This window comes from Orbicella franksi, chromosome 10 (assembly GCF_964199315.1).
Source record: "Orbicella franksi chromosome 10, jaOrbFran1.1, whole genome shotgun sequence".
NCBI lineage: Eukaryota > Metazoa > Cnidaria > Anthozoa > Scleractinia > Merulinidae > Orbicella > Orbicella franksi.
In genome coordinates this window covers 16,637,877-16,662,694 of record NC_138154.1, presented here as the reverse complement: position 1 = coordinate 16,662,694, position 24,818 = coordinate 16,637,877, and the positions used below count along the sequence as shown (strand labels likewise).

Below are 24,818 nucleotides of genomic sequence, written 5' to 3'. Positions count from 1 at the left end.
AAACATTATCTGAGCCATTTTATGGCCAGAATTATCATCCTGCATGGTCAGTGAAAATTGTTTTACAGTCAGTGAAAAGTTAGGGATTTGTTTTGCTTCCAGTGGATGGCTACCCTGTGTATGATGGAAAGGGTCAGCACTCCAGCCAAAAGGGAAGGAATGGTCCCTTATTTCTTGTTGTGAAGAGATGCAAAACAAAACAAACTCAAAACTGGTTCTTTAAAATTTTATTGATTTTCTTGAGGAATTGAGTTTATTCATCCTGAAAAGAAGAAAAACAGTATGTTAAAAGAAAGCAGCTTAACAGTAAAAAGACCAGCTATAGGAAGTATTTGTGCATGTACACCAGTTATCCTTGTCTGTCACTTGTCAACTTCCTTTTCGCAATCAAGCTCAAGCTTTTCAATCAAGAGCTTTTCCTTCCAAAACAATCAACATTAATGCTGACATCAGAGAATTCAAGGGTCAATCCCATTCACGAAAAGAGCTGCCATTTGCAAGTATCTCAGTCTCGTATGAACTAATGAGAATTTGGAGGTCCATCAAAGCAATATACCCTAGTTACATAAATGTCACCCACCCATTCTTGTCAGCTGTCCACTTGACAAGTTGATGACTTGGCTTAAGTTGAGAAATTAGCTCTTTGTGACTTGCAATTAGAGGGGTAAGATTAATTTAATATATTTAAATAAAAACTGACAAGTCAAAATGTGATTGGTGTAGGAGTGGTAATAAACAAATTTTATTAAGCTGACTGCAGAGGCAGATTGTTGATTTGTAAGACCAATCTAAAGCATCAACCAGGAAAATTATTAAACATTGAACTCACTATCTCATTTCTGATTAATTTGGCCAAAAGCATACAGTCAATTTTTGAAATCAGCACCCGTGACATCATCTAGCTGCAGATTATACAATAATCATGTCAAGGACACTCAAGGTCACAGGTAATCATCTCATGTATGACCAAGGTGCATGATTTCTAAGGGTAATCATGTCAAGTTTGTGTGCTTTGTGTTGCTCTCTATCAGTGAAGAAGCAAAAACATGACTTCCATTTTGTTTTTCTTCAATGTATTATAAAACAATTATTAGATTTGGTTTTTGTGACATCCAGAATAATCAAGATCTTGGTAAGGGTTATCAGCCTCAACCTTCAGCTTTGCCTGATAACCCTTGCCTTGACCTTGATTATTCTGGATATCATGGAAACCTCATCCAATAATTGTTTCTAGTTTACAGGTGAAAGAGAAGCAGCAAAAATACATACCTCAATCTCTATTTCATTGTCATTGATTTTGTCAATGATATCATGTGGGGGTTGTCCGTCCACAGTACAGCCCACTGACTGGGCCGTTCCAAGAATCTCCTTCACTGTGCCCACCAGTTTACGAGCCATTGACCTTGGCCTCATGGTTCTCGCAATCTCGATAATCTGGTCCATGGTCAGATTGCCACTGTGTTTGACTGTTCATCAGATAAGATATAATATTGCACTCAAATGTGTCATAATATATCATCATTATATCATGTTTGGAAAAAGTCTGAAGTTCTCTTTTATGGTCAAAGCCAGCTTCTAAAGCTCTTTGTCATGTGACAAAGGTTGTTAGACCAAACTGTACACAACAATCACTCTTGGTCACATGACCACCTATTGAAAAACCATCTGACAACCTGTCATTATCATCATAGTCATGTTGTCAGGGAAGCCTCATGAAAGTGCAAGACCATAGGCTAGAAGTAGTCAGAACCATGCCAATCCACAGTTCTTCCAACAGATTGCCACGTGATTTCTCTCGGCATTATTTGAGAAATTGATAGCAAAACAAGGCTATCCCCTGTAGTTGATGATCTTCTTTAAGTCTCACCACCTGCTCCATTTGATATAGTAAAGGTACTGTTAACACAAGGAGAATTTTCTTGCAACCTGTCTCACAATATGTTGTTGTAACACAAGTTGCAAGAAAATTCAGTGTACAGTGTAATATAAAAATCCCTTGAATTGAACATGCCTCCCAACACTTCTGTTACAGCAACGAGTATTGCACAAAGTAAAATAATGATTACTGCAATGAAAATGGTGCGGGCATGTTGTTTTCTGGGGTGCCACACTGCACAATGCCTCATACAATTTTTCTTGCAACAGCACAACTAAATGGTGAGACATGTTGCAAGAGATTCGAAAATTAACCAGGGAGTTTTACAGGGCTGAAGAAGATGTTAGGAATGGGCCACTCACTGTTCTTGACTTTCTTGCGATCTCTAGGAGGTTCCTTCAGGGCTCTGATGATAAGTGACGAGGCACTTGGTACAACTGACACCTTGGCCTGTCTGTTCTGAATTGTCAACTGAACTGTGATTCGCAGTCCCTTCCAGTCTTGTGTTGCCTTGGCGATGTCATCTCCAACTTTTTTGGGAGACTGAAATGTTTATAATGAACATGACTATAAATGAGCCAACGCCTCTGTAAAGTTTTGTACCTTTTGTTTGTTCTTACAATGGATTTTAAGAATGCCCTCTTTAAGTTCATGATGTAACGCTGACGAATATAAACCAACAGCCGAGGGTAATGTTAGATTTACAAATTTTTATAAGCGTAAGTGAAAAAATTATTGGCCTGGTTGTGTATCAAGCTCTAAAAATCTAGCCAAACTAGGTATTATTGAGAAATAGAAATCATAGAAATGCGCCCGCATTTATAAGTGCTTGACTGAGATTTTACTCCCAGTCTAAAATTCTGCACGTGTAGTTTCTCATAAATTTTACTGCACTTTTAAACAGACAGTAAATTTAAAAGTTAGCTTTATTATTTTCGCCAATCATTACTGATTACGACAATAAAAAAAATAATAATAATTTCTCACCAAACCAAGAGGACCGATCTTGGGGGCAAGAGCAGATGTCGCGCCAACTTCACCGCCGGTCGCTCGTAGGTAGACTGGAAGAAAAGATAGTAAGAATTTGGAAAGACGACTGACTCAGGTCGAAATTATCCGTTCAATAATCACAGAAATTAGCTTACCAATTTTAATTTCATTTGGATCGAACTTAGGAGGCATGTTTGTTATGGATTGACGCGTGATTGCGGTCTGATGGCTGTGTGGATGAGTTTTATAAACCCGACCAAATTCTCTTTAGGAATGAATGTTGCACAGCCACCACGAAAGAGGGAAGAGAGGGAGCAAGCATCCGGGATATTGCCGACGGCGGGCGCAAAGACGTCTGGGAATTTGTTGATCTGGTCAGCGGATATTTCCATAAGGCGTCAACAGTCTAGTTGCCACAAATTCCAAAACAGCTCGAAATGAGATTGAAATATGCAGGTTATTCATCTGTATGATATTTTTCACCCTTAAAAGCTTGAAGTACGGAACGCTTTGTTTATATTTGGCACTCTAGGTGACTCTCGTGGTCATCGAAACGTTCTGGAGCCGACAGAAGCTTCACAGATAGAAGAGAAGGTAAGTTATGCTCACAGTTATAGCTCACAAATGCAAGAAGTAATTAGGTTGGATTTGCTCTGTTGCGTTTATTAAAAGCTTAAGTTAACTGTTTTAACAGGAAGGGCGTTATTTATTCTTTCTAGATTCTCGAAGACGCTGTTCGGGTTGGAAAACGATGAATCTCAAACAAGCCAGCTGTCTTGGTAGGCTTACAGTATAGTCTGAACTAATTAAAAATCTTTGATGAAAAGAGAATATATTTTTCTTTCGTTGAACTTTATAATTTTGCGGCGACTAACACAAGATTAACTCCCTTCTTATCTTTTCTCTATTTTTAAGTTTTCGAATTATTATCAATGGACAGGCCTGTTGTTGTAAGAATATTTGAGCTCTCAACCCCGTTCTTTGTAATTGTGTCTTTGTTCACAATAGAGCTGGCGTTTTGTTGTACATCTTTTTTTACTGCAGAACTGCAATTTGCCGGACGGACGAGCTGCAGTTGTATATTGCTGCCTTGTGTTGGAAAGAGCACTATCTTATCTCCTTTTGATTTAATTAAATTTAAATTAACGCAGACTTCCAATTCCCTCCTTTGTCTAAAATCTCCTGAAGATTTCTAAAATGACAGGAAATCTAAGCCAGAGTATCAGTATTGAGCATAATTTATTTTTTTATAGTTGTGACTGCATCAAGAAGTAGATAGGAATCAAAGTGAAACTTAACTAAAGCCATTAACGAACCAACATGGCTTTATGTTACATGTACAAAAGTTTTAATCCTTCAGACACTAACAGTGATCTTTATTCCCCATTAATGATATTGTGTTAATATCTTATTTTACAGGTTTCCTTTTCATGTGCTTGCATCTGTGTAGAGCAGTCAATATCACAACAGATGCCACACTTGGAACATTTTTTCAGAAAGAAATCCTTGCCTCTGATTTCATCTCAGATCCTTGTAAGTTTAATGCAGTGTAACTTCATTCTAAAGAAAGTATTTTAATTTTACTGTTAGTAGCATATGCTGTTAACCAAAGCAATATACCAGACAACTGAGTTTATTGTCTTTTGAAAGAAAAAAATACATTGCAAGACTTTTTAGAAGAAAAAACCTCTGAATAAATGCAGCGACACTCCCTCAGTACAGAGTTTTTTGTTACGATGAATATTCTTAGCCTGAATATGGGATTTTACCATTTCTGTGAAGTATAGCCAAACAGATATCATGTGAACTCCACCCTTACTTTCCTGATATTTTCATAAATTTGATTAAACTGCGACCAGATGAAGCCCATGACAAGGTTGTCTTAAAAAAATGCTAGAAATTAAAGTATTACACCTCAATCAACCACTTTGAAACTTGATTGAAGGGTGGCTCTATGAGCCTTAAGACAAGGAACACACAATGTTTCCCTGGCAGTTGGTTTTCAGGAATGGAAGATGTTATTATTTTGTCAAATTTTACTACATTCTTACATTTTTGTCTTTCAGCTGATCCAGTTAGATTTATAGCTTCGAAATCAGGTTCCCCAGACCTTCCCCCCTGGTTACGTTTTGAACAAAAAGATCCAACGGATAGAGCCTTTATTTATGGCACTCCTAGGCGTGAAGTATCCAGTCAGATTGTGTTGGAGGTAAGAAAAGAGTTGTAGTTAGTTATTCTCATGAGTAATGTCAAGAACATTAAGTTTTTAGAAAATGTTTATAAAATTTGCACACTGTAAATTGTATTATTTTATTATAATTTTTGAAATTACAGCTGCTGTAAGTGGACCATTAGGTAATTAATACAAATTTTCAATGTCAATTGAAAGTTTAAGAGGTGACTCAAACAAAATGTTAAATAGGGGGCTTACAACTATAACAATATTAATAGCCACTGATATATTATTGGACAGCTTATTATATAACTGAGAAAATTACTTCATTATGATTGGCTGAGTGCAGGTCAATTTATCGTTAATTCTTAATTTGCACTGCGAATTAACACGCACGTGTTCGTAATATACTAAATGAGTAATCGTATGAAAGCTCGAGCAATCAAGGATTTGCACTACCGGTACTTGTGATATTTGGAAGTTCTTTCAAATTGCACTCGCCTAAAGGCTCTTGCAATTTTGAGAGAATTTTCAAAGATCAATCATAGTGGAAATCCTCAATATGATTACCTATACAAATTGATACTTACTAAATAAATGGATTTTATATATCAAGAAGAATTTGATCTTATTTTAAGAAGTAAAAACATTCTCTGGTTAAAATTTTTTACCAGTTTTAAAAAGTGTGACTATTACATTCACACATCATGCGCAACAAAATTATGGCGATATTATTATTTTGTGAAATTAAATTAAACTTTTGTCTCTTAGATCACAGGATGGAATAAAAAGGACTACACAACAAAAAGACAGGAGATGATCATCAACATTGACAAGTCCAAAGGTTTGTTGTAACATGTACAATTGTGCACAGAAATTGAAATTCATCTTTTGGAAATAGTGTCATCCTGTATAAACTATCCATGACGCAGTCTCACTATTAAATTTGTTTGCAAAAGATTACTGAACAGCACAGGCCAATGCAAGAGAGGTGATTGCCAGTTTGCCCTGGCTCTTAAATGGTACATGTAGTTTTACTAGTTTTAATAAGCTTGAACTACATTATAAATATTATTGTTAATGCTGTATTTTTGTGTGGACACAATTTGGTAAAAAGTATGAATAAATTAAAATTTTGTATGTGGCGAAAAATTATAAATTGAAACTTAATTAAGGAACTTAAGAAAAGTTAAATTGCAAACTTTCCAAATACTGATATACTGTACATTTAACAAAAGAGTAATGAGTCTGATCATTTTAAGTACCGGTATTAATAATTATTATGAAATGCAGATGATCAAATGATTGTGATCTGAATTTAAGGTTAATAGCAAGATGTTGTACTAATTGGTTTTAGATTTTGCATCCTACATGTTTACAATAACTATTTTATTACAGGTCTCTGATTTTATATTATTAAATGTTAAGTGTTTTTACCTTATTAAATACTAAGTGTTTTCACAGTCACAAAAATTGTGGCATAAAGATAAGTAAAATGTAACGTACATGTCTAATTGCAGCTTTGTAGATAATGTTAATTAATAACTTTATCAGATGAATATTATTGATGTGCGTTACAGACATTCCACAATACCAGGCAGAGTTTCTTGTACAGAATAGCAGCATCACCGAGTTCCTGGAGAGAGATGAAAGTGTGAATTTTGTCAGGAGGGTGGAAAAAATTTGGCAGCCCACAGGTGGAGTCAAGGTTACTTCAGTGGAGTCAAAACTAGACAGGGATGGGAGGGTACCAATCCCACCACTAAAGGAGGGGTGAGTCACATTTTGTTTGGGGATGTAAATAAACTATTTCAGAGTTGCCCTTACCTCTGTTTCACAATGTCTTTGTGCAGATCCTTTCATATGAAAATAAATTTTTCTTGCATGTTCATTGTCTTGCAAATCTAACTCATTTCTACATGAAAGAGTTATGCACCTGGACTTGTGTTCAAACAGACTGGAGGTAAAAAGCAACTAGGAAATGGCTAATTAAGTTGGTGATATTTTAATTTAATATTTAGCTCGCAATTTACTTTCACCTTGCTGCATTTCAAATGCTTAAAGACCAGAATTATATAATTAAATATTGCCATTAATAACAAATTGTCAAATGTCTTTTTTGGTAGTGTTTATGTAGCTGTTGGCGGAGAATCTTACTACACAGTCCTTGCGTCAGAATACAGGGGATGTGCTGGTTTACGGGATTCATCAAACCAACAATTGGAACCACCCTATGATATTAACTGGTGTGAATTTACCTTGGTAATGTTTGCAGTGTTGTTTCAGAAAATAGCCATATCTTTCCTTTAAGGTTTTTTTTAAATTTTATCCTCCCTCCATGGGATTTCATTAAGTTTTGAAGTAGTAAGGCCTCCACATCACCTGGTAGCCAAGCCTGGGTTGAACTTGGCAGAGGAGCTGCCGTAGGCCTTTCCTTTGTACGAGTTGCCTCTTGAGCTTGGATATGTCCTGTGGACCTTGCATGACTCTTCAAGAATTTGATTTTAAAATTGGAGCATCCACTGACGAAACTAGAAGAATCATTTGACTTTTTTGGACATTCCTGGCAAGTGTGACAGAACATTTTCCCATCTGTGTAATAGACCTAGGGGAATGTTGCTGTCCACTCGGGATGAAAGCTACTTTAGTGAGGTACGAGCTTGAGTTGCTTGTCCATTCGCACTTGAAGGATCTTTCAGTTGTGAGTTGCTTGCTTCATCTTCCTTGACTTGCTTGTCATCACGCTGTTTCTTCTTAGGAGTATCGCATTTCATGAAAAAGGAGTCTATCCTCTTCATCATTGCTGATCAAGGCCCCTGATCAAAATCAAAGATGGCGGTCATCACATGGCAGCATGTCCATGAATTACCGGGTCCCATTAGTGTTCAGTCCTCCTGCCAGTCCTACTCACCACAAATGGAGTTATCGATCGCAAAACACAAGATAACTGATAAGTTTCTTAATTTATTTTTCTCCATCGCGATCAACTAAAACTGATTTTTTTCCCTTTATTTGTCTTTCTCAAACCTGTTCTACATGTACCTTGACTAGCCCGGTGGCTAGTCGTTATGAAATTTTAGTAGCCCAAACCCATTTTCTACTAGCTGTGGGCTAGTGGACCACCGCTAAGGTTGAGCACTGATAAGCTTCTTTGTTCCTTTCCAAATCTTTAAGCTTTTTCACATTATCGAAAGAATTTCCAATGTTTCTCCATGGAGTGTATTGATATTTTCTTTAATTGCACACTTCATGTCATTTCAATGATTAATTTCATTTCAACTCTTGACTAATAACCAATGAAAGGGATGCAGACATAAATTAATAGTAGTTTATAATTATTGTTTATAAACTTGTGAAAACTAATTCCTCTTATATTTTCACAGGAATGTTCACAGATTTTTATTTTCTTTATTTTTGTTGATAGATGGATAAGAGTAAAAAACCCATTGTTGTCAGCAATGCAACTAAACAAGGGCTCACTGGAGAGGGATTTGATGAATCAACATACATCGCACCAGTGTATGATTCTTCTGTCAGGGACTTTGGAAATGACTTCCTCCTTATACTGATCCTGCCACTTATCGTCGTTATTATCATTGCAATCATTCTGGCCATCATCATGTTTTGTTTTCGTGAAGGAAGGTAGGTCTTGCTTGCAAACATGTCAGCCAAAATACCATCATTCACATCTCAGTGTGAATATATCTTGTAAGGGAAAAATTTCACCAAATTTCAGTATCATGCTGGGTTATTTGTGAAGTAGAAATATCTATGTTCAGCGTCAGCGTGTGAGGGAAAGTTTTTTTCAAACTGACCTAATAGGGTCTGATTTGAGGTGGTTCAATACCATCTTAAGGCGTGTTGACAGCGTCAGGGGACCTAATTCTCTCTGGCACATCGATGGACTACACTGCCTTATCAGTTGGAGGTTTGTAATACACGGTGGTTTTGACAGGGCTTTAGACTTGGAGTTGTGCAACAAACAATTCTGCTGCGACTGGGCTCGCTCTCTTCTTAGCTGCTGTGCAAAGTTATGGATTGCCCTCTAGGGTGTGTTTAGACGAAGGGGATGAAAATTTAGAGGTAGGAAGAGCTATGCTATGGCGCAGGGGATTTAATAGGAGAAGCAAAATTGCTGGGTTGTCTGTACACAACCAGTGAATTGAGCGTCTCTGGAGAGAAGTCTTTATTGAAGTCAGTCAGTTCCACTACACTCTGTTTACCAGGTGGAAGATAATGGCATCCTGGAATCGACCAGCATAATTGATCTGTTCTGTTTGTATTACGTATTTCTTTCCAGAATTAACAACCAGTTAAACCTCCTTGTTGAGGCATGGAATAACCATGCTGTACGCACAGCCAATATGGGTGAACGCAGTGATTTTACAAGATATATGTAATACTGGAAATACTAGCTGTCAAGGACACATTTGATGATAACACCCAACCAGATGAATTATCTGGTGAAGACCCAATAGGACTTACACTAAATTCACATTCTGTTTCCTAAAACTCCCCTTGAGGTATTGATATATCATAGGCTGGATGACCCACTCTTCCATTAGAAGCTGATACAGTTGGCAAAGCCCTAATGGGAGTACACTGAGGTGCATGAAACTGCTCTTAATGCAAACATTTCCCATCTAAGTAGTAAATATTGCATTTGTCTCACCAGCGATTCTAGCGGCCGTATCCTCTCAGTATTCGCCTTGGTACCTCTGTCGAATGAGTCAACTAAAAGATTAGCCTGCTTAGCTTGGCGGTTTAGATATTTTTTAAGCAATTTGAGCGCGAGCACAAAAAGCAACAAAGCCGCGAAAACAAGCAGGAACCCCCCAGGCTCCTTGTGGCTACGCCGCATTTGGCGCTCGTTATCGCGGCTTCACGGCTTTCTTAGCACGTTCAAATTGTCTAAAAACCGCCAAGCTATGCAGGCCACTAAACGAGGTACAGAGCAATCCACAACTTCACGACGATTAGCGTTAGGATAAAATCTTGAACAGTCATTCAAAACACGCATAACAGTTTCTAGAAGTTCATTCACTGGAGAGCTGCCGTAACAAAAATTTAATAGCAGATAGTCCGACAAGGCATTTTACCACTGCTGCCATATTGACGATTCCTAGTTAAAGTAATTTTCATTGCTATCATACGCGAACAGCCATTCTCTTAAAAGGCACATTTCGTGCTGGCATATAAAACGTCATTTACGAGACCCGCATATACACGCATTTTAGCATGCGTATATATGGGTCCTTGTAGGACGCGTATATTTGGGCATTTATTTCACATATCCCCACGCTTGAATTTATGCAAATATGTGGCCCTTTAAAAATGCGTATAAACGCAATCTAAATGGTTGTATATATGAGCTTAAAGCCCATACGTAACATATGTAAACAAGTATACGCGGCAGAAAAACCCGCGTATACTCTATTGTAATTTTGAAACGAATGGCCAACCATAGACTTGGAATTTGTGGCGTGAACATTTGCACAACATTTAGATTTGAAAATTTAAATTGGAAGCTAGTGGTTCACAATTTAATTCAATTATGTCTTTGTGTGGTGTGTTTACATGATAATTTTACTAAATAACTTTAATTTGCATTTTTAGGCCAAAGAGGGATGCAGAGACTGCAAGGTTAGTCAGAAGTAGAAGTACAGTTCAACCCCTATTAAATGGCCACCCTCAGGGAAATGGATAGTGGCCGTCTAAAAGGGGTTGACCATTTAATAGAGGTAACAACAATAGAAAAGCCCCCATCAGGACTTTGATTACTGGTCGCCTGTTAGTGTTGGCCGTTTAATAGGTGGCCACTTAATAGGGGTTCAACTGTATTTCATTGTATAGGTGTAGCGGTGCGTCAATCATCAATAATAGTAAATTTATTGAGAATTGATCTAAAGCTTTAATTTATGTGACATGTGTGAGTCTGTGTGCGATAGTCACTGTCAGAGTGCACATAGTTAACCTGAACTTTTGTCACCTCTTGTTTTCATGTTATCCCAACTTTGCTTTATGTGCCCTGATAGTTATTACGCACTTGGACCAAAAAATATACAATCCAAGGTTTAAATTAAATGAAAGTCCCTGTATCACTTGCAGGCAGCAGCTGTCACACCATGACTCCATATTACGGGCAACTTTCCGACTTCGTCAGCTGTCACATCAGAATGGAGATACTACTCATGATGGCCCAGCCCATCGTCCTGAGCCTAAAGAAACTTCCACACCCTATAAGCAGTAAGTACCAGTTTGTGAAGCCAGATGACATTGTAGCTTTTATTATATGGAGAAGAGTGTTTTACTGGGAACTAAACCACTCGTAGATTCCATACGCCACTTCATCCGGGACCCAAGTGGCGTATTTTCCGTATGTCACCTTTGTGAGTGTCGTGTCGTTCAATGACGGCACGATTCCCGCCTTTTGCTTTTGTTGAATTGGTTTCTCCATATAATAAAAAGAACATTACATGCTGGCTCGAAGATATGAATTTTATGTTCTCGTGGCAAGAACAATATCTCACTCGTTCGCTTTGCTCACTCGTGAGATATTGTTCTTGCCACTTGAACATAAAATTCATATCTTCTCGCCACCGTGTAATATCCTCTATTTATTACAGACACAAGTGTTCTACTGGAAAATATACCACCCGTAAAATTCATACGAAACCACATCTGGGACTCAGGTGGCACATTTTCCATATCCTCACTACTAATAGGTATCATGTTTGATGCTTAAACCATACTTAAATTTGGTGGTGTATGATTGAAATATCTTTGGATCTTCCTCGAAAGTCTTCAGCAATCTTTGGTTACCTTCAGAAATTTTCAGTAATCTTTGGAAATTTTCAACAAATGTTTGGAAATGTTCATGTGGCATGTGGAAATCTTCGGAAGGTGGTCAGAAGTCTTCGTAAAATCATCGAAAACGTCGTTGTCGGTATGTTTCTACAATAAACAAAATAATACAAGTCAAGGTTGCTTGAAGGTATAGAATATCTCTTCTTGTGTTGAACTTTATATCTCACTTGTTCGCTGCAAGAAAGTTGAACACTCGAAACTTGCAAACTTGACAATTGGCCAATTTTTACAAACTGGGTCTTAGCCACACAGAAATTCTTACCGAGGCATTAACACAATGTTTTTTTTCATATCTGCTAATCTTTTTAACACATAGCCTCGTAGAGGATCCTGAAATACTGTAATGAAGAAATACAGAAAAAAAACTGTAACTTCTTGTACCAAGGCAGGTGCCCTGGTTTGCCTGTTACTACTGGCTATGTGTGGCCCTGACAAGGTGTGCTTCCCTGCAACTGGAACTAAACACATATTTTTCTTTTAACTCCTTCTTCTGATAAATACATTATTCTTCACTCATTAGGAATCCTTCCCCAAGTCAGCAGGAATATGAACCTGACCCCCCCCTGGGAGCACCCCCTCCATACCGACTGCCTCCTCAACCTGGTGTGAATGTGTCATCACCTCACGGAAACAACCAGTATTACCCAGGCTCTGCTCAAGGTGACTGAAGACTTGGTGCCTTTGTGAGTAAGATTTTTTGATTTGATAACTGCAAGAAGAGCAGAGTGGAAAACAGGTTTGACAAGTTCCCTGGAGGCATGATCTGCTCACACCTGAGCAGAAAGTGTTTTGTGTTTTTGAAATAAATGAACAACAACTCATTTGACATTCGCATTGAACAGTACCTCCCTACTGGCATCTTTATTATAATTGATAAGCTGTTTAATTCATTCTCAAAATATAACCCTTTCTAACATTTCATTCATTTCTGAACACTAACACACCACCATTTGAACTGTAAATTATGTTCAGAGGTTATTAGTCGAATAAATTAATTATTGCTGTTAATTGCTGGTGAAGTACAAGGCAGACATGCTAATTACGTCCCATTGAGATTTCTGATGTCTGGATGTTTATGTTGTGCTGACAGTATTGAGGGCAGCATTGTTCCACATGGCGTATGGTTCATTTTGCCTAGTGGAACATGGAAAATAGCATGTCTTGTTGGAGCTACACGCTTGACTTGGACTGGTAAACAGAGCAGCCAAAGATAGAAATAAATCTCCCATTTAGCCCTGTCACTCTCCAAGCACTCTGCGATTAACAAGTCTGCGAACAATATTATTTTACCAGCTAAGAGAGTTTGAGCATGACGTTTGCAACAGGAAATGGCAAAAAATAGAACTTTTGCTATCTTGTCAGCTGTTTGTACAGTAGTTTCAAAATATTTGCACGGTATTTGCAGTGAATAGTAGAAGAGGTTTTTCTATTTGTGTGTTATTTAATTAAGAATTAAAAGAAAAGAACACAAAATCAGAGGTAATTTGCCTTTTTTCCATTTGCTGTAGACATCATGCTTAAAAAGAAACTCTCTATTCTTGGAAGAAAAACTCAAGATAAATTTAAAGTTGACTTATTATTTGGAATGCATGAATTATCCTGCACATCGAAAAACGAAATTACTACAAAATAATTCAGCTATGTCGTGCTATGAAAACTGGAGTCAAGTGTCAATGTTTGCAACTCTAAAATTACTGTAAGTTGAACTTACATTAACAGAAAATTACTTTTTTGAAGGAATTTACATGTACAGACTAATAGTTAACTTGCCACATTTAATTACTTGGCATTTTTATGTTCTACCTGTTTTCCACTCCTGCCATTTACATGTCAGTAACATGGCTCACACACATTTTTAATGATTTAACACTTCAAGGAATATATTCATTTGCCGAGGACTGAACTGAAGACTTAATGTTACTGTACCATATTTTCATCATAATTCATCCACATTACTCTTTCACCAGACGCTTAGGATAATTATTATTTATAAAACTGATTTTTTTTCCTCACTATCTTCTCACAACCTCGTGTCTCTATGTCTGGCAAATCCCCATGTAAGAAACAAGAAGGATTTCAAAACAAATAGTTTTAAGTAGCTATTTGACACAGACTGTTAATCTGGATTTATAATCTTGTCTTCCAGGGACACCAAGGCATGACCGACCACCTCCATTCATGAGCAGTGGCAGTGTGCACTGATTTTGTCAAGAATGGGATTATTTTTTTAAAGTTTAATATTCGATGTACACATAAGAGTATTGGTTCTGTAGCTAGAAGGTAGTAATTTTAACTTGGCACCTCAGAAGCTCAGAAGCCTTTCTCCAACACAGTCCAGGGGTAGATTTATTCTGTTACTAGCAGCATGGAAAGAAAGTCCTTCCTGGTAGCCAGGGTTAGTGGATTTTGGAGGGGGGCTAGTGGATTCTAAGTGCAGTTTTTTGGGCAAGTTTGTTGCCATAATTTTTTACAGTCATTGCTGGATGAAGTGGCTTTTTGGAGAAGTACATTACTGGTAGTTGCTCACTCTTTCAAGTGGTATACCATGGAATAACCCACAAGTCACTTGTATTGGTATGCACATGACCTTAGGCAAGTGTATATACCAAGCAAACACAAATGGGATATGTATGGCTTATTGACCAGGCTCGTTCAGTCAAGATGGCTGGATGTTGGCCAAGTTCTTTTTTTGTGTGTTTATAAACTCAAGATGGAGTCGAGGTCCATAAACTCGCAAAAAAAGAATGAGGTCAATATGCAGCCATCTTGTCTGAACAAGCTTGGTCAATAAAGGATTTATTATATGGCTTTTGCAGAAATTTTTCTTGCGGGACACGGTGGGTAGTCCTAAGTGGGCAAGATAGCTCGGGTAGCCAATCACAGTGCAGGATTTGATTCATCTTGCCTGCTCATGGAGCTAGCCATATAATAATCCATGGTAGACCACTCAAAAGTATTGCATATCTATTTTATACCATGCCACAAAGAATACAGTGGCACAATAAGTGCAAGGAATGATGGGAAGGGTGTAATACCATCAAGCATTCAACGGCTTTCCTGTTTTCTGATTGGCTGTATTGTCTATGACATAGCATAATTTATTAATTTGAATTGAAGGCTTGAATACTTCTTTGCTATAGTCAAGCAGATTCACAGTAAGCGATATCACATCTTTATACCAGTTGTTACTTGCGATACATAAATTATGTTGTTAATCATTGACAACAACAATGTGAGTTAAGAGCTGTGACTAATATTACATCTTAAGTTTATGCAAATGTTTCAATTTTACAGCAAAGCAAATCTGTGGAAAGTTAATTCCATTAATGTCTTTAGTAAAGTATATAACAATTGTTATATACCAGCCACAAGACGCAATAAAAAAGGCTATTTTCTACCTGTACGAGTCTCTAATCATCTTCTTCAAGATAAATTATATCTTCCAGCTTCCCAAACCTTTCTAAAATCAATTTGTTTCTGCACAGTGACACTGGATTGAAAATATAATGTTAATTGTATTATGGAACAATAAAAAAACACAGGGATACAATCAGTTTCAGTCTAAGCATATCAGTTTTATTTTAATTTACTGTGAAGTGTATCTTTTGAAAATGCAGCACAGTGAAGTTACCCAATCAAATCAGTTAAAAATGTTATTCTTACTACAAGAGAGTGTGTACAAAATACTCAGCAATGTAGGAAGTCCATTAGAGGTGAAGTGAAGATGAGAGCAATGAGAAGGGCTGATTAGATAACACTACAGAGAACTGCACAATACACCTTATTCCAAAATGGTCCTGTATTGGATATTGTAATCTCAATTGAAACAAAAACTGAGGAGGTAGACAAAATTAATAATAACATTATAAAAATCTTTGTTAATTAAGATCTGATATGATTTCTATTGGATAAAATTACAAATCAGTTTTTAAAACAAGTTTCAGAATATTGTTGTACAAGTATCACAATTCATTTATCCAAATAGTCCAATTAGAAAACAGTAAAAACACTTCTAAAGCATCACACTTTACATCAGCAACGAACCATGATAGGATGTGCTACTGACCAACTCTTATTCAATATTATTCTTCAAGACAAGGTGTGCTAACCATTAATTTTTTCAAGGAAAAGCCAGTTACTCTAGAAGTAAAATCAAACACTCAGTATTTTTTCACTATTCGGAAAAGAAGATCTAGACATACCCTTTGAGGCTTTTAAATTACCTTTTTCAAACATTTTCTACCGGTTCTCAGAAAATCACTAATGACGATACCATTAAATATTGTAATATTTGAGTAGTGCAGTCATAAATGTCCAAGACTTGAGTAATGCTTCAAAGAAAGGAAATTAGTCAAGGTTCTAACAAAAACACCTGTACTTCTGTTTACTTGAGAAAAAAGCTAAATATATATATATATATATATGTATATATATCTTTGTGAGCAAGTAATGCAATCTTTTAGCAACACGAGATTTCAGATTTTAAATCCCATAGCAACTGTTTCATTTTTTTATTCTTATTTTACTTTTTATTATTATCATTATTATTTTATTTTTTTTTATTTTTTTTTATTGCCAGTTTTTCAATGTTATATAGCATCTGATTTTCCATATCATAGCAACTGTTTTTATATCTCATAGCAACCTAAAGTTAGCTTTTAATTGCCAGTTTGTGAAATTTAACGGCCATTCGTTGATATTGCCTGATGAGTGTGGTCATCCTTTGACCATACGAAACAGCGTTGTCACAATAAAACGATGAATTGAAGTCTTGCTACCGTTGTTTATTATCTACACTGCTACTCTCAGAGTCAAGCGCTCTGTAAATTTATTCTGTTCAAGTTCAAGAAGTATATATATATTGTTCCATCTTCTCAAAGAAAACTAAAATTTAAAGGCAAGCACTCTGTAAGAGTAAACGACGCGAAGGCAAAAAGTACAAACTTTGTGTTGTTGTATGATAATGACCACATTCTAACTAACTTGATGATAGCAAAACACAATCATGGTTTTTCTTATCAAAATCATTGTTTTGGTAATTTTTGATCCTGACTATCTCACAGAGAAGCTTACAAAACCCCTTCCTCCCCTCCCTTGAAACCCTGCCCCTCTCATCATCCCCCCACGAACTCCTCCCCTTGCTCTAGGACCTGGGCCCCCACGACTGGCTGCATTTGCACCCCCACGTCCTCCACCATCTCCTTTGTGTTTTCCTGTGGGAGATTTTGGTCTAAGAGTCTCAATTTCTTGTGTGCTGCCAACGATAAGGTCTTCAGGTCCATTGGAAAAGTAGGAATTGTATAGATCGGCAGAGAAGTTTGAACTTGACAGACTTGGTCCTACTGAAAGCCAACCTTGAAGAAACCAGAAAACAATCAACAATTTAAAATCTGTAAAATGGCTGCATGGAGAAATATCTTTGAGAAACCAACATGAGGCCAATGCTGTTGGATTTTGGCCGCATAATTGTGCTAGAGAAGATTATTAAATTGCTGTCCTGAAATAAAATTTCAAATTCAAATTTAAATTGTTACCTGGTCTCAGGGTATCATCACTGCCAAACAAGTGAAGGCGACGTCGTCCTAGACAGAAGTGCTCCATAATATGAAATATTTCAGTTGGCTTCTCTGTGCTTCCTAGTGCTGGCTGCAAATTGGGGGAAAAAAGTACATCACAGACTCACTACTTATAATGTGGAGTACTAGTTGTCAAGATCCAAACCTCTGCGACAGCCCATTCAGATTGTTTATATCTCGGAGACCTTGTGTGGTCATTTCTGAGAGACGAATAAACCACCAAATAAGACCATGTCAGATCCATTTGACAACAATACTGATTGTTTACATGTATGGTAAACACCCGCATATAAGAACACATAATCTTGGGGTTCAGGCTGATCTAGTTCTAATTTATTGGCTGCTTAGTGAGAAATCAGCCTGAAGATGTTCTTAATATGTTCTTAAACTTTGTTTCAGAAATACTAGACATAACATGTTATTAGAGGTTTAGTTAGTACATTTTATTATAAATAAATAAGTAAGTAAACAAATCAGTAAATCAATGAATAAAATAAAATTCTGTCAGGTAGTAAACAAGTTAACATTAAAAAGTAGAAATGAACATTTTTTATATATTTCTTACAGTCATGCTAACTCAACTGGGCCACCATTGTCTAGCAGCAACCATAGCTATATGTATTGCTTTCTTATTTCAACACCCTCTCCCTTATTACACAAGAACATGTTGTATTTATCACGCTGAACTGGTTCTTATATAAATGGTGCTTTATGGGCCAAATTTCAGCTTGATGTTCTAAATCCATTTGTTCTAATATGCAGGTGTTTACTGTATTCCTCTACTTGACATTAGGCCAATTTTGATATACAGTTAATAGGGGTTCGACTGTATTAAAATCCTAACTTAGCTCCGAGGTTTAGGAGAATACACAAAAGAAATTGATTTGAGGTTGAGAGATGAATTAATTTCTTTACTTTATTCCCCTAATCTTCGGAGCCAAGTTATAATTTCAATATATCTGAACTGGCCCATTATTAACTTACTGCACCTTTCAATAACACGCAGACTCTAAAATTCAAATCTCAACCAACAAATGCGTTTTTCACTACCATCAATCAAAATGTTTGGCAGTTCCACCCAGCTCCCGACTACTGCCGAGCACTGTTTCGTTTTCTGAACTGTGCTCAATGATTTGATTACCACACACTCAGCAGAAGTCAGTAGTTGGGAGGAGCCACCAAACATTTGATTAATGGTAGCGTAAAACGCATTTGTCAGTTGAGCCTTGAATTTTAGAGTCCGCATGTTATTGAAAGGCGCAGTAATGCTCGTTTTGCAGTAAATGATTATGCTGGCATCTTCAAAGTCACAGCATTTAATCACGCCAAAAAGCTAATTTTTTTCAGGCTTTCTTTATCTGTACCTCTATAAGGCTTACACATGGCTGGTATCAATAATAATAACACAAAAAATTAAACAAATAAATAACTACTAATAAAACATAGATAACAATAATTTACCTCTTCAGTGATAATGAGGTCAATATCAACATTTGCATGAATAAAGTCTCCATCAGTGCTTCTCCTTACAGTGCCTTTGATTCCCATCAGACAGTGTTCTTTAGTGTGTTGAAATATGGCATCTGGTTCAAGATATTTTGTGTTTCCAGGATTGGTTTTATTTGTTTTGATCCAGCAAATGTCCTCACAACGACGAAAGCCCCACTTCTTTAAACACTATTCACAGGAAAAGAAGTTAACGGCATGAAGTGCAGTTAAGAAGTAAACATATCACTATGCAAGTTCCCTTCGGCACAGAAGATTTTGAAACAACTCCAGGGATGAGAGGTAATTCCTTACTTATTTACTAAGTCCTGAACATTTAGTGTTCTGTAAAAACTAAATTTTGTAGATATCATTTATTGTTTCCTTTTTTGATCATCTGTGTAATTAAATTGAGAAAATTAAATTTTATTTATACATGACTGTTAATCATTGTTCACAAAAAATTCTCATCTTAAAGTACACTAATGACTTTTTCATTACTAATTTTGCATTTTCACTACCAATAGCCAGTGAATTTCTCATTGAGTAGCACCCTCCCACAGAAGTGAGTGACTGACTTGAGGAGATGGTTGAAATTCAGTCTATGTAAATTATACCTTTCTCCCTTCATTAAGCCCTTCGTGTGAGCCACACCAAAGAAACAGGAATGAACGTTGGGCTGCAACTTTTTCTACCTCCAGTTTTAGAATCTGTAGAGTAATAAGTAATTTTTTTTATAATATTTAACCACAACATGGTTGTAGGACATACAACTTTCATTTTGCATTCAACTTTCATTTTGCCTACAACATTCACATATTTTCCCTTGAAAAGTACATAATGTACATTGAAGGAAAATTTACTGGAACTGACCTCATCCCAAGTCCATGGTTTCCAGCTGAAGATGGTGCCTGATGCACGACGCTGATATTCCTCAAGGGGTGGGTCAATATACACCACGTCAAACTTACATTCCAACTCATCCAGATCAAACATGTCAAGGTCACATTGAAGATACCTGAAAACAACAAAGAATTGGAATGATTAAAATCTGTCAAGGAGCTGAGAACTGATGGCAAGGTTTTATTTGTCCTTAAAAGATCTCCTTACGATACTTAGCAGTATCTTCAGTTTACATTTTTAAGGAAACAGAAAAAATGTAATGGGAAGAAATAAAGAAGATGATCATATGGGAAGTATCCTGTTGATACTACCGAACAACACATTCTCAGAAGACTCAAATTTACAATTAATCGCAGGAATAATAAGATTGCCAGAGCTTGGCAATCACATGGTTCTAATTGGGGAATGCATCAATTCTGTATCATATTCACAAAAATTCAACTCATCACAAAAATAACATTGCGACAAACGTAAATCTTAATGACGTTATTCAAAGTAAAAACAGCGTAATCCTACGTTACCAGTAAATTATAATTATATTTTTTGAACACAAATTGTGTTACTGTCTAGGTAGTACTTACATTGGATGAGTAGCTCTCTCTGCAATGATCTCATCCTAAAAGAAGAAATGTAGAGTGAATACTCTGTTTATGGCACTAAAAGGGCCATAAAATTCAATCTGGATATCCAGCCCTCCCAATCAGTCAATAAGCAAGTAGTATTGCACAGCCTTACCTTGAGCCTGATGAGTTCTCTCAATTTAGGATACTCTTCAAATCTATCTGCGAGACCTATCATAACGAATGGATGAAACAATTACCTTCTAAAATGTGCAGCTTTTGTTGACACTTGCCACTTGGTAATAATAAGTCAGTAGAAGAATCCTTATTAAGCTTATTAGTAATTATTATGGCTAATTTAGTTTTACAGCATGACTCACCAACATCTCTGATAAAGTTGTGAGGTCTTTGTCCTGTGTCAACAAAATGCTGACAGTAATCATTATGGGGGTTGGCACTTTGTGTTCCCTGGAAAAAAAACATAATTTATAACTTATTATTTAAATTATGTCATTTGATAATAAAGTTTCCATATAACGCACGCTCTGATTGGCTGAAAGAGCGTGCTTTATCAGAGAACAGAGCACGGGTTGATGACAGTAAGTTGGCTTTGAAATTTTTGCTTCGGAATTTTGACAAATTTGCCCCAAATTAAACATCCCCTGTGATTCAGACAAACGCAATGGAAACAAGCTATTTGTCTGTAGTAAATAGGGCTCACAGAGACCATTGTTAGCAACAGTAGTGTTAAAACTGTACTAAAATAACAAGTTTTGCTAGATTCCCGCCGACAAAACACGTAGCGAAATAAACAAATTCTCAACCTAAACAGTGCTTCAATAAAAGACATTATATTTGTTACGAAGGCAGAAATTATACTTAAGAAGTAAAACAATGACAGAAAACAACAATTGAACTGTCTCTGTTTATGATGAGAAACTTCATTTTTGGAAAAATGCTCAATTGCTCAAACAACACTTACATGCAGTGTAGTAACGCTCGTTCTCCGGTCATCTCAGCGAAGTGAACCGACGAGTGCTCAGTGCAAAGCTTGCTCTGATATTCTCTTCTGTGCTCAGAGCAGAACCAGTGGGAGTCATTTAATCTTTTACGCTAGTTCGGGCAATCTTGCAGCATGCGGCTACAAGCCGTAAATAACTGTAGCTCCTTTCAAATTCAACATGACATTTCGCATATTCATCCGCAAGCTTTGAGCTCAGCATTTCATAATTTCCACTGGAAAAGTGCACGTTTTCATGGGCCACAATACGGCCGGATTCCTCTGGACTATAAACCTTCACCTGCCTTTAGATCCGTATTTAAAAATTAACTTAAAAGCAAACTTTGAAGGCATTGTTCTTCTCTCGAAAGCCGCTCAGAACTACTCGAAACTGAAAGCTTAGCTGAAGTCCAGTTTGTGATGGACAGCTGTCGCTTTGTTAGCCAATCAAATTATTTGAACAGTTCTAACAAGGATTGTGATTGGCTTATTTTAGCGTGCTTTATCAGAGAACAGTGCACGGCTGACGCCACTTTTGCTCGTTTGGAAACTAAAGTTTGGTTTGAAAATTCAGCCAAATGCGTGGAGAAATTATCGGATTCTTTATCATAAAACAAATAAAGAAGCCTCGACTGTGTTCTGTTCTGTTGTAAAGCACTTAGGAAGCAGTAGAGCACTCAAGAAGTGGGGAAAAACACTCGACTACGTCTCGTGTTTTCCCCTACACTTCTTTCGTGGTCTACTGCTTCCTGCGTGCTTTACAACAGAACAGAGCACAGTCGTGGCTCCTTTATTTGTTAAGTATAAAATTAATATGTTCAAACAAGCAACTCAAAAGTCAATATCACGATGGCAAAGTTGTCACCAGGTAACACTCTTGCACAAACGTCTCTCTCTTAACTTTTTATTTCCCAGCAGTTATCAACATAAAACATCCCTTTCAATATGATAAGATTTAATTAAAAGATTCTTAAGACATTACACCTGACCAATTGTCAATAAATTAAATGCCTTTGAGCAGTTTTCAAACTTTGTCACCGAGGACAGATCCCATATTGTATCAGTCCCTGTAAGTTGTTGTTTTTCCTGTTGTTAGTTAGAATTTCATGCTGCCACATGACAGCAATACCTTGTTTATCACTAACAGCTGTTGTCCCCCTTTCAGCTGTTCTCCTTGTACATGTATGCTAGTGGCTTACAAGCACCTACAAAACCACATGCTTTGACGATAAGATCACATGGCTGGCTGCATGCTGGGTGTGGCAGGTCTGAAAGCTGACAGGATTTGTATCAATATGTCAAATAGGGGGAGGAGCATTGACCTTATAGTTAGTGCACTGGTTACGAATTGAGTGGTCCGGGTTCAAACCCTAGCCAAGATAAGTGTTGTGTTCTTTACCATGTCAAAGATGTCAAAGACGCAGTTGTTTTGACCCTAAGAATAGACTTTACCTTCAAGAAATGGCTAGAATCTTTGTAGACAACCTCTTCCACATCGTCCTCTTCAGAGTCCTCTTTACTCTTGCAAAGAAAAACAAAATAATACAATACTTTAATTACAAATTGTATTCTTATATGAAGGACTACGGGTCTTTCCTAAATTAATTTCTCTTACTTATACATGTATGTCTTGTCTTTGTCCTATTTTGTTATTACAATTACCACTTGTCAAAATCTTGAAAGAAAAAAATGAACTGAATGATCAAGATGGAAAGTCTAGACAAAAACATGCACAAGTACCATATAGCATAAATCACCATTGACAAGCTTTCAAGAGATTGAAGGAAAAACTTTTCTAGAAGAAAAAGCTTTTACCCAAGTCTAAACAGGTAACAACAACAAACACTCGTAAGTCCATGAGCTTCAATACAAGTCAAGCTTACTTTGTCTGGGTTCTGACCATCCCCTTGGGAAGAACTTTTTCCTTCTTTTTTCTCCTCTCGTGATGTCAGCACCTGGAAGCAAGTTGTAATTTTAAAGGACAAAGTTCCATAATATATACAGTATAATGTGCTAATGGCATGATCAGTATTAATAGTAGAAAACCTCAAAACAAAAAGAAAAGAAAAACATATAGTGTGGAAAGAAAGTGCTGCCATATATATTGTAGCCTGGGGTTTATACATTTTCTGTTTGGGCTAGTGGATTATGTTCGTCACTTGCCCAAGGGACATTTGAAATTTCTTGAGAAAATTTTGGAGGAAGTGCAAGTAACAGACTGAAGTATTGTAAGAGATGAACTTTTTGGGGACCAGACTAGTGAGATTGATTTTCAGGTTAGTACATCATATTAAAGCTTTCCCAAAGGGCAAGCCCAAATATTGGTTTTCTTTACACCCTGCACATCATTATTGGTGCAATTTGATATTTTCCCGTGTTTTGGTGTATGGTGAATAATTTATATGAAAAGTAATGTATCTGAAACAAAGCAAAATACAAAATATACTAATTAAGGTAATATTGAACCACAAATTATATTTATTTTACTAATATAACTTGAATAGCTAATGACTAAAATTTTTGAGTACATGTACTGTAGTTAGCTAAAATTGAAATACAAGAATTCCATAAACGGCAAAATATCAATTATTGGGTAACTGGATGTTTAGCTCCCAAGTCAATTAGCCCCTAACTGTTTGGCCCCTAACCCCTAACAATGAATCTTGGTGTTCCTGTGGTTTAGTAACCTATACCAATACCAACCTTAGTTGGTCCTGCAGGGATACCAGGTAATGCTACCTCTGTTGCTGTACTGATGTTTGTGTTACTTCCATGCTGGTCTATATTCTGCTTCTCCTTTGTTAATTTTAATCTTTTAACTTCTTGTTCTTCTTTACTAGTTAAAAGGTCTCCAATAGCATCACTTCCTGATGCACCAAGCTGAATAACGAAATAAAACTTTAATTCTCTATGCACTCATGTCAATACTTAATTTACCGCTTGTGAGCCAATTACTCAAAGAACACACCTGTGTCAACTCTCTTGTGGTATGTACATTTAGATGACTTTTACTAGTATATGACTCAAAACTTACATAACTTGTTAGCAAATATACGACAACAAAGATAATCATACATGACTAGAAGTTGCCAGCACAATTTATAAGTCATAACATGACCCCGGGAACATAAACTCACAATGAAATAATCCTTAAAATACTTGCAAAATAATATATTGTTGATGAGTTCGCGGCATAATTTTCGTTCAAACACTGGAGAATGTTCATCTGCTGCCTCATAATGTCACTGTAAGCATTTTTACCTGTTGTGCAAGAATTTGACGCCGAAGTTTCGACTTTTCTTTGATCTGTTTTAATCTGTCACCCATGTTTTCACAGCTAAACGTGCTTAGAGGACCGCCATTTTTGAGCTTTGTAACCATGAAGCTA

The 24,818-nt window shown here is 36.7% G+C and overlaps 3 protein-coding genes across 4 annotated transcripts; 1 reads left to right on the top strand and 2 right to left on the bottom strand.

Annotated features, from left to right (window-relative positions):
- Positions 1-191: 191 nt before the first annotated feature.
- LOC145500410 (large ribosomal subunit protein uL11-like) lies at positions 192-3,150 on the bottom strand. The gene is made up of 5 exons (XM_081479930.1): positions 3,022-3,150; positions 2,864-2,937; positions 2,239-2,419; positions 1,270-1,466; positions 192-262 (listed from the first exon to the last, which is right to left on the bottom strand). The coding sequence occupies exons 1-5, from the start codon at positions 3,056-3,058 to the stop codon at positions 254-256; spliced, it is 498 nt and encodes a 165-aa protein (XP_081336056.1). The 5' UTR covers positions 3,059-3,150; the 3' UTR covers positions 192-253.
- Positions 3,151-3,249: 99 nt separating this feature from the next.
- On the top strand, positions 3,250-15,758 carry LOC145500379 (epsilon-sarcoglycan-like). 2 transcript variants are annotated; one of them, XM_081479893.1, is made up of 12 exons: positions 3,250-3,460; positions 3,586-3,645; positions 4,286-4,399; positions 4,933-5,075; positions 5,811-5,883; positions 6,620-6,812; positions 7,166-7,301; positions 8,464-8,681; positions 10,656-10,682; positions 11,148-11,285; positions 12,427-12,566; positions 14,053-15,758. In XM_081479893.1, exons 2-12 carry the CDS (start codon positions 3,618-3,620, stop codon positions 14,106-14,108), a joined length of 1,266 nt encoding a protein of 421 aa, XP_081336019.1. In that variant the 5' UTR covers positions 3,250-3,460; positions 3,586-3,617; the 3' UTR covers positions 14,109-15,758. The 2 variants fall into 2 exon arrangements, with proteins under 2 accessions (XP_081336019.1, XP_081336020.1); XM_081479894.1 differs by having other exon boundaries at positions 12,427-12,589; positions 14,053-15,757.
- Positions 15,759-15,833: 75 nt separating this feature from the next.
- On the bottom strand, positions 15,834-24,811 carry LOC145500374 (N(6)-adenosine-methyltransferase non-catalytic subunit METTL14-like). Its single transcript, XM_081479888.1, has 12 exons — positions 24,692-24,811; positions 24,134-24,310; positions 23,314-23,385; positions 22,883-22,951; positions 20,811-20,898; positions 20,606-20,661; positions 20,452-20,486; positions 19,841-19,985; positions 19,585-19,677; positions 18,944-19,159; positions 17,441-17,552; positions 15,834-17,260 (listed from the first exon to the last, which is right to left on the bottom strand). The coding sequence occupies exons 1-12, from the start codon at positions 24,809-24,811 to the stop codon at positions 16,959-16,961; spliced, it is 1,485 nt and encodes a 494-aa protein (XP_081336014.1). The 3' UTR covers positions 15,834-16,958.
- Positions 24,812-24,818: the final 7 nt, after the last annotated feature.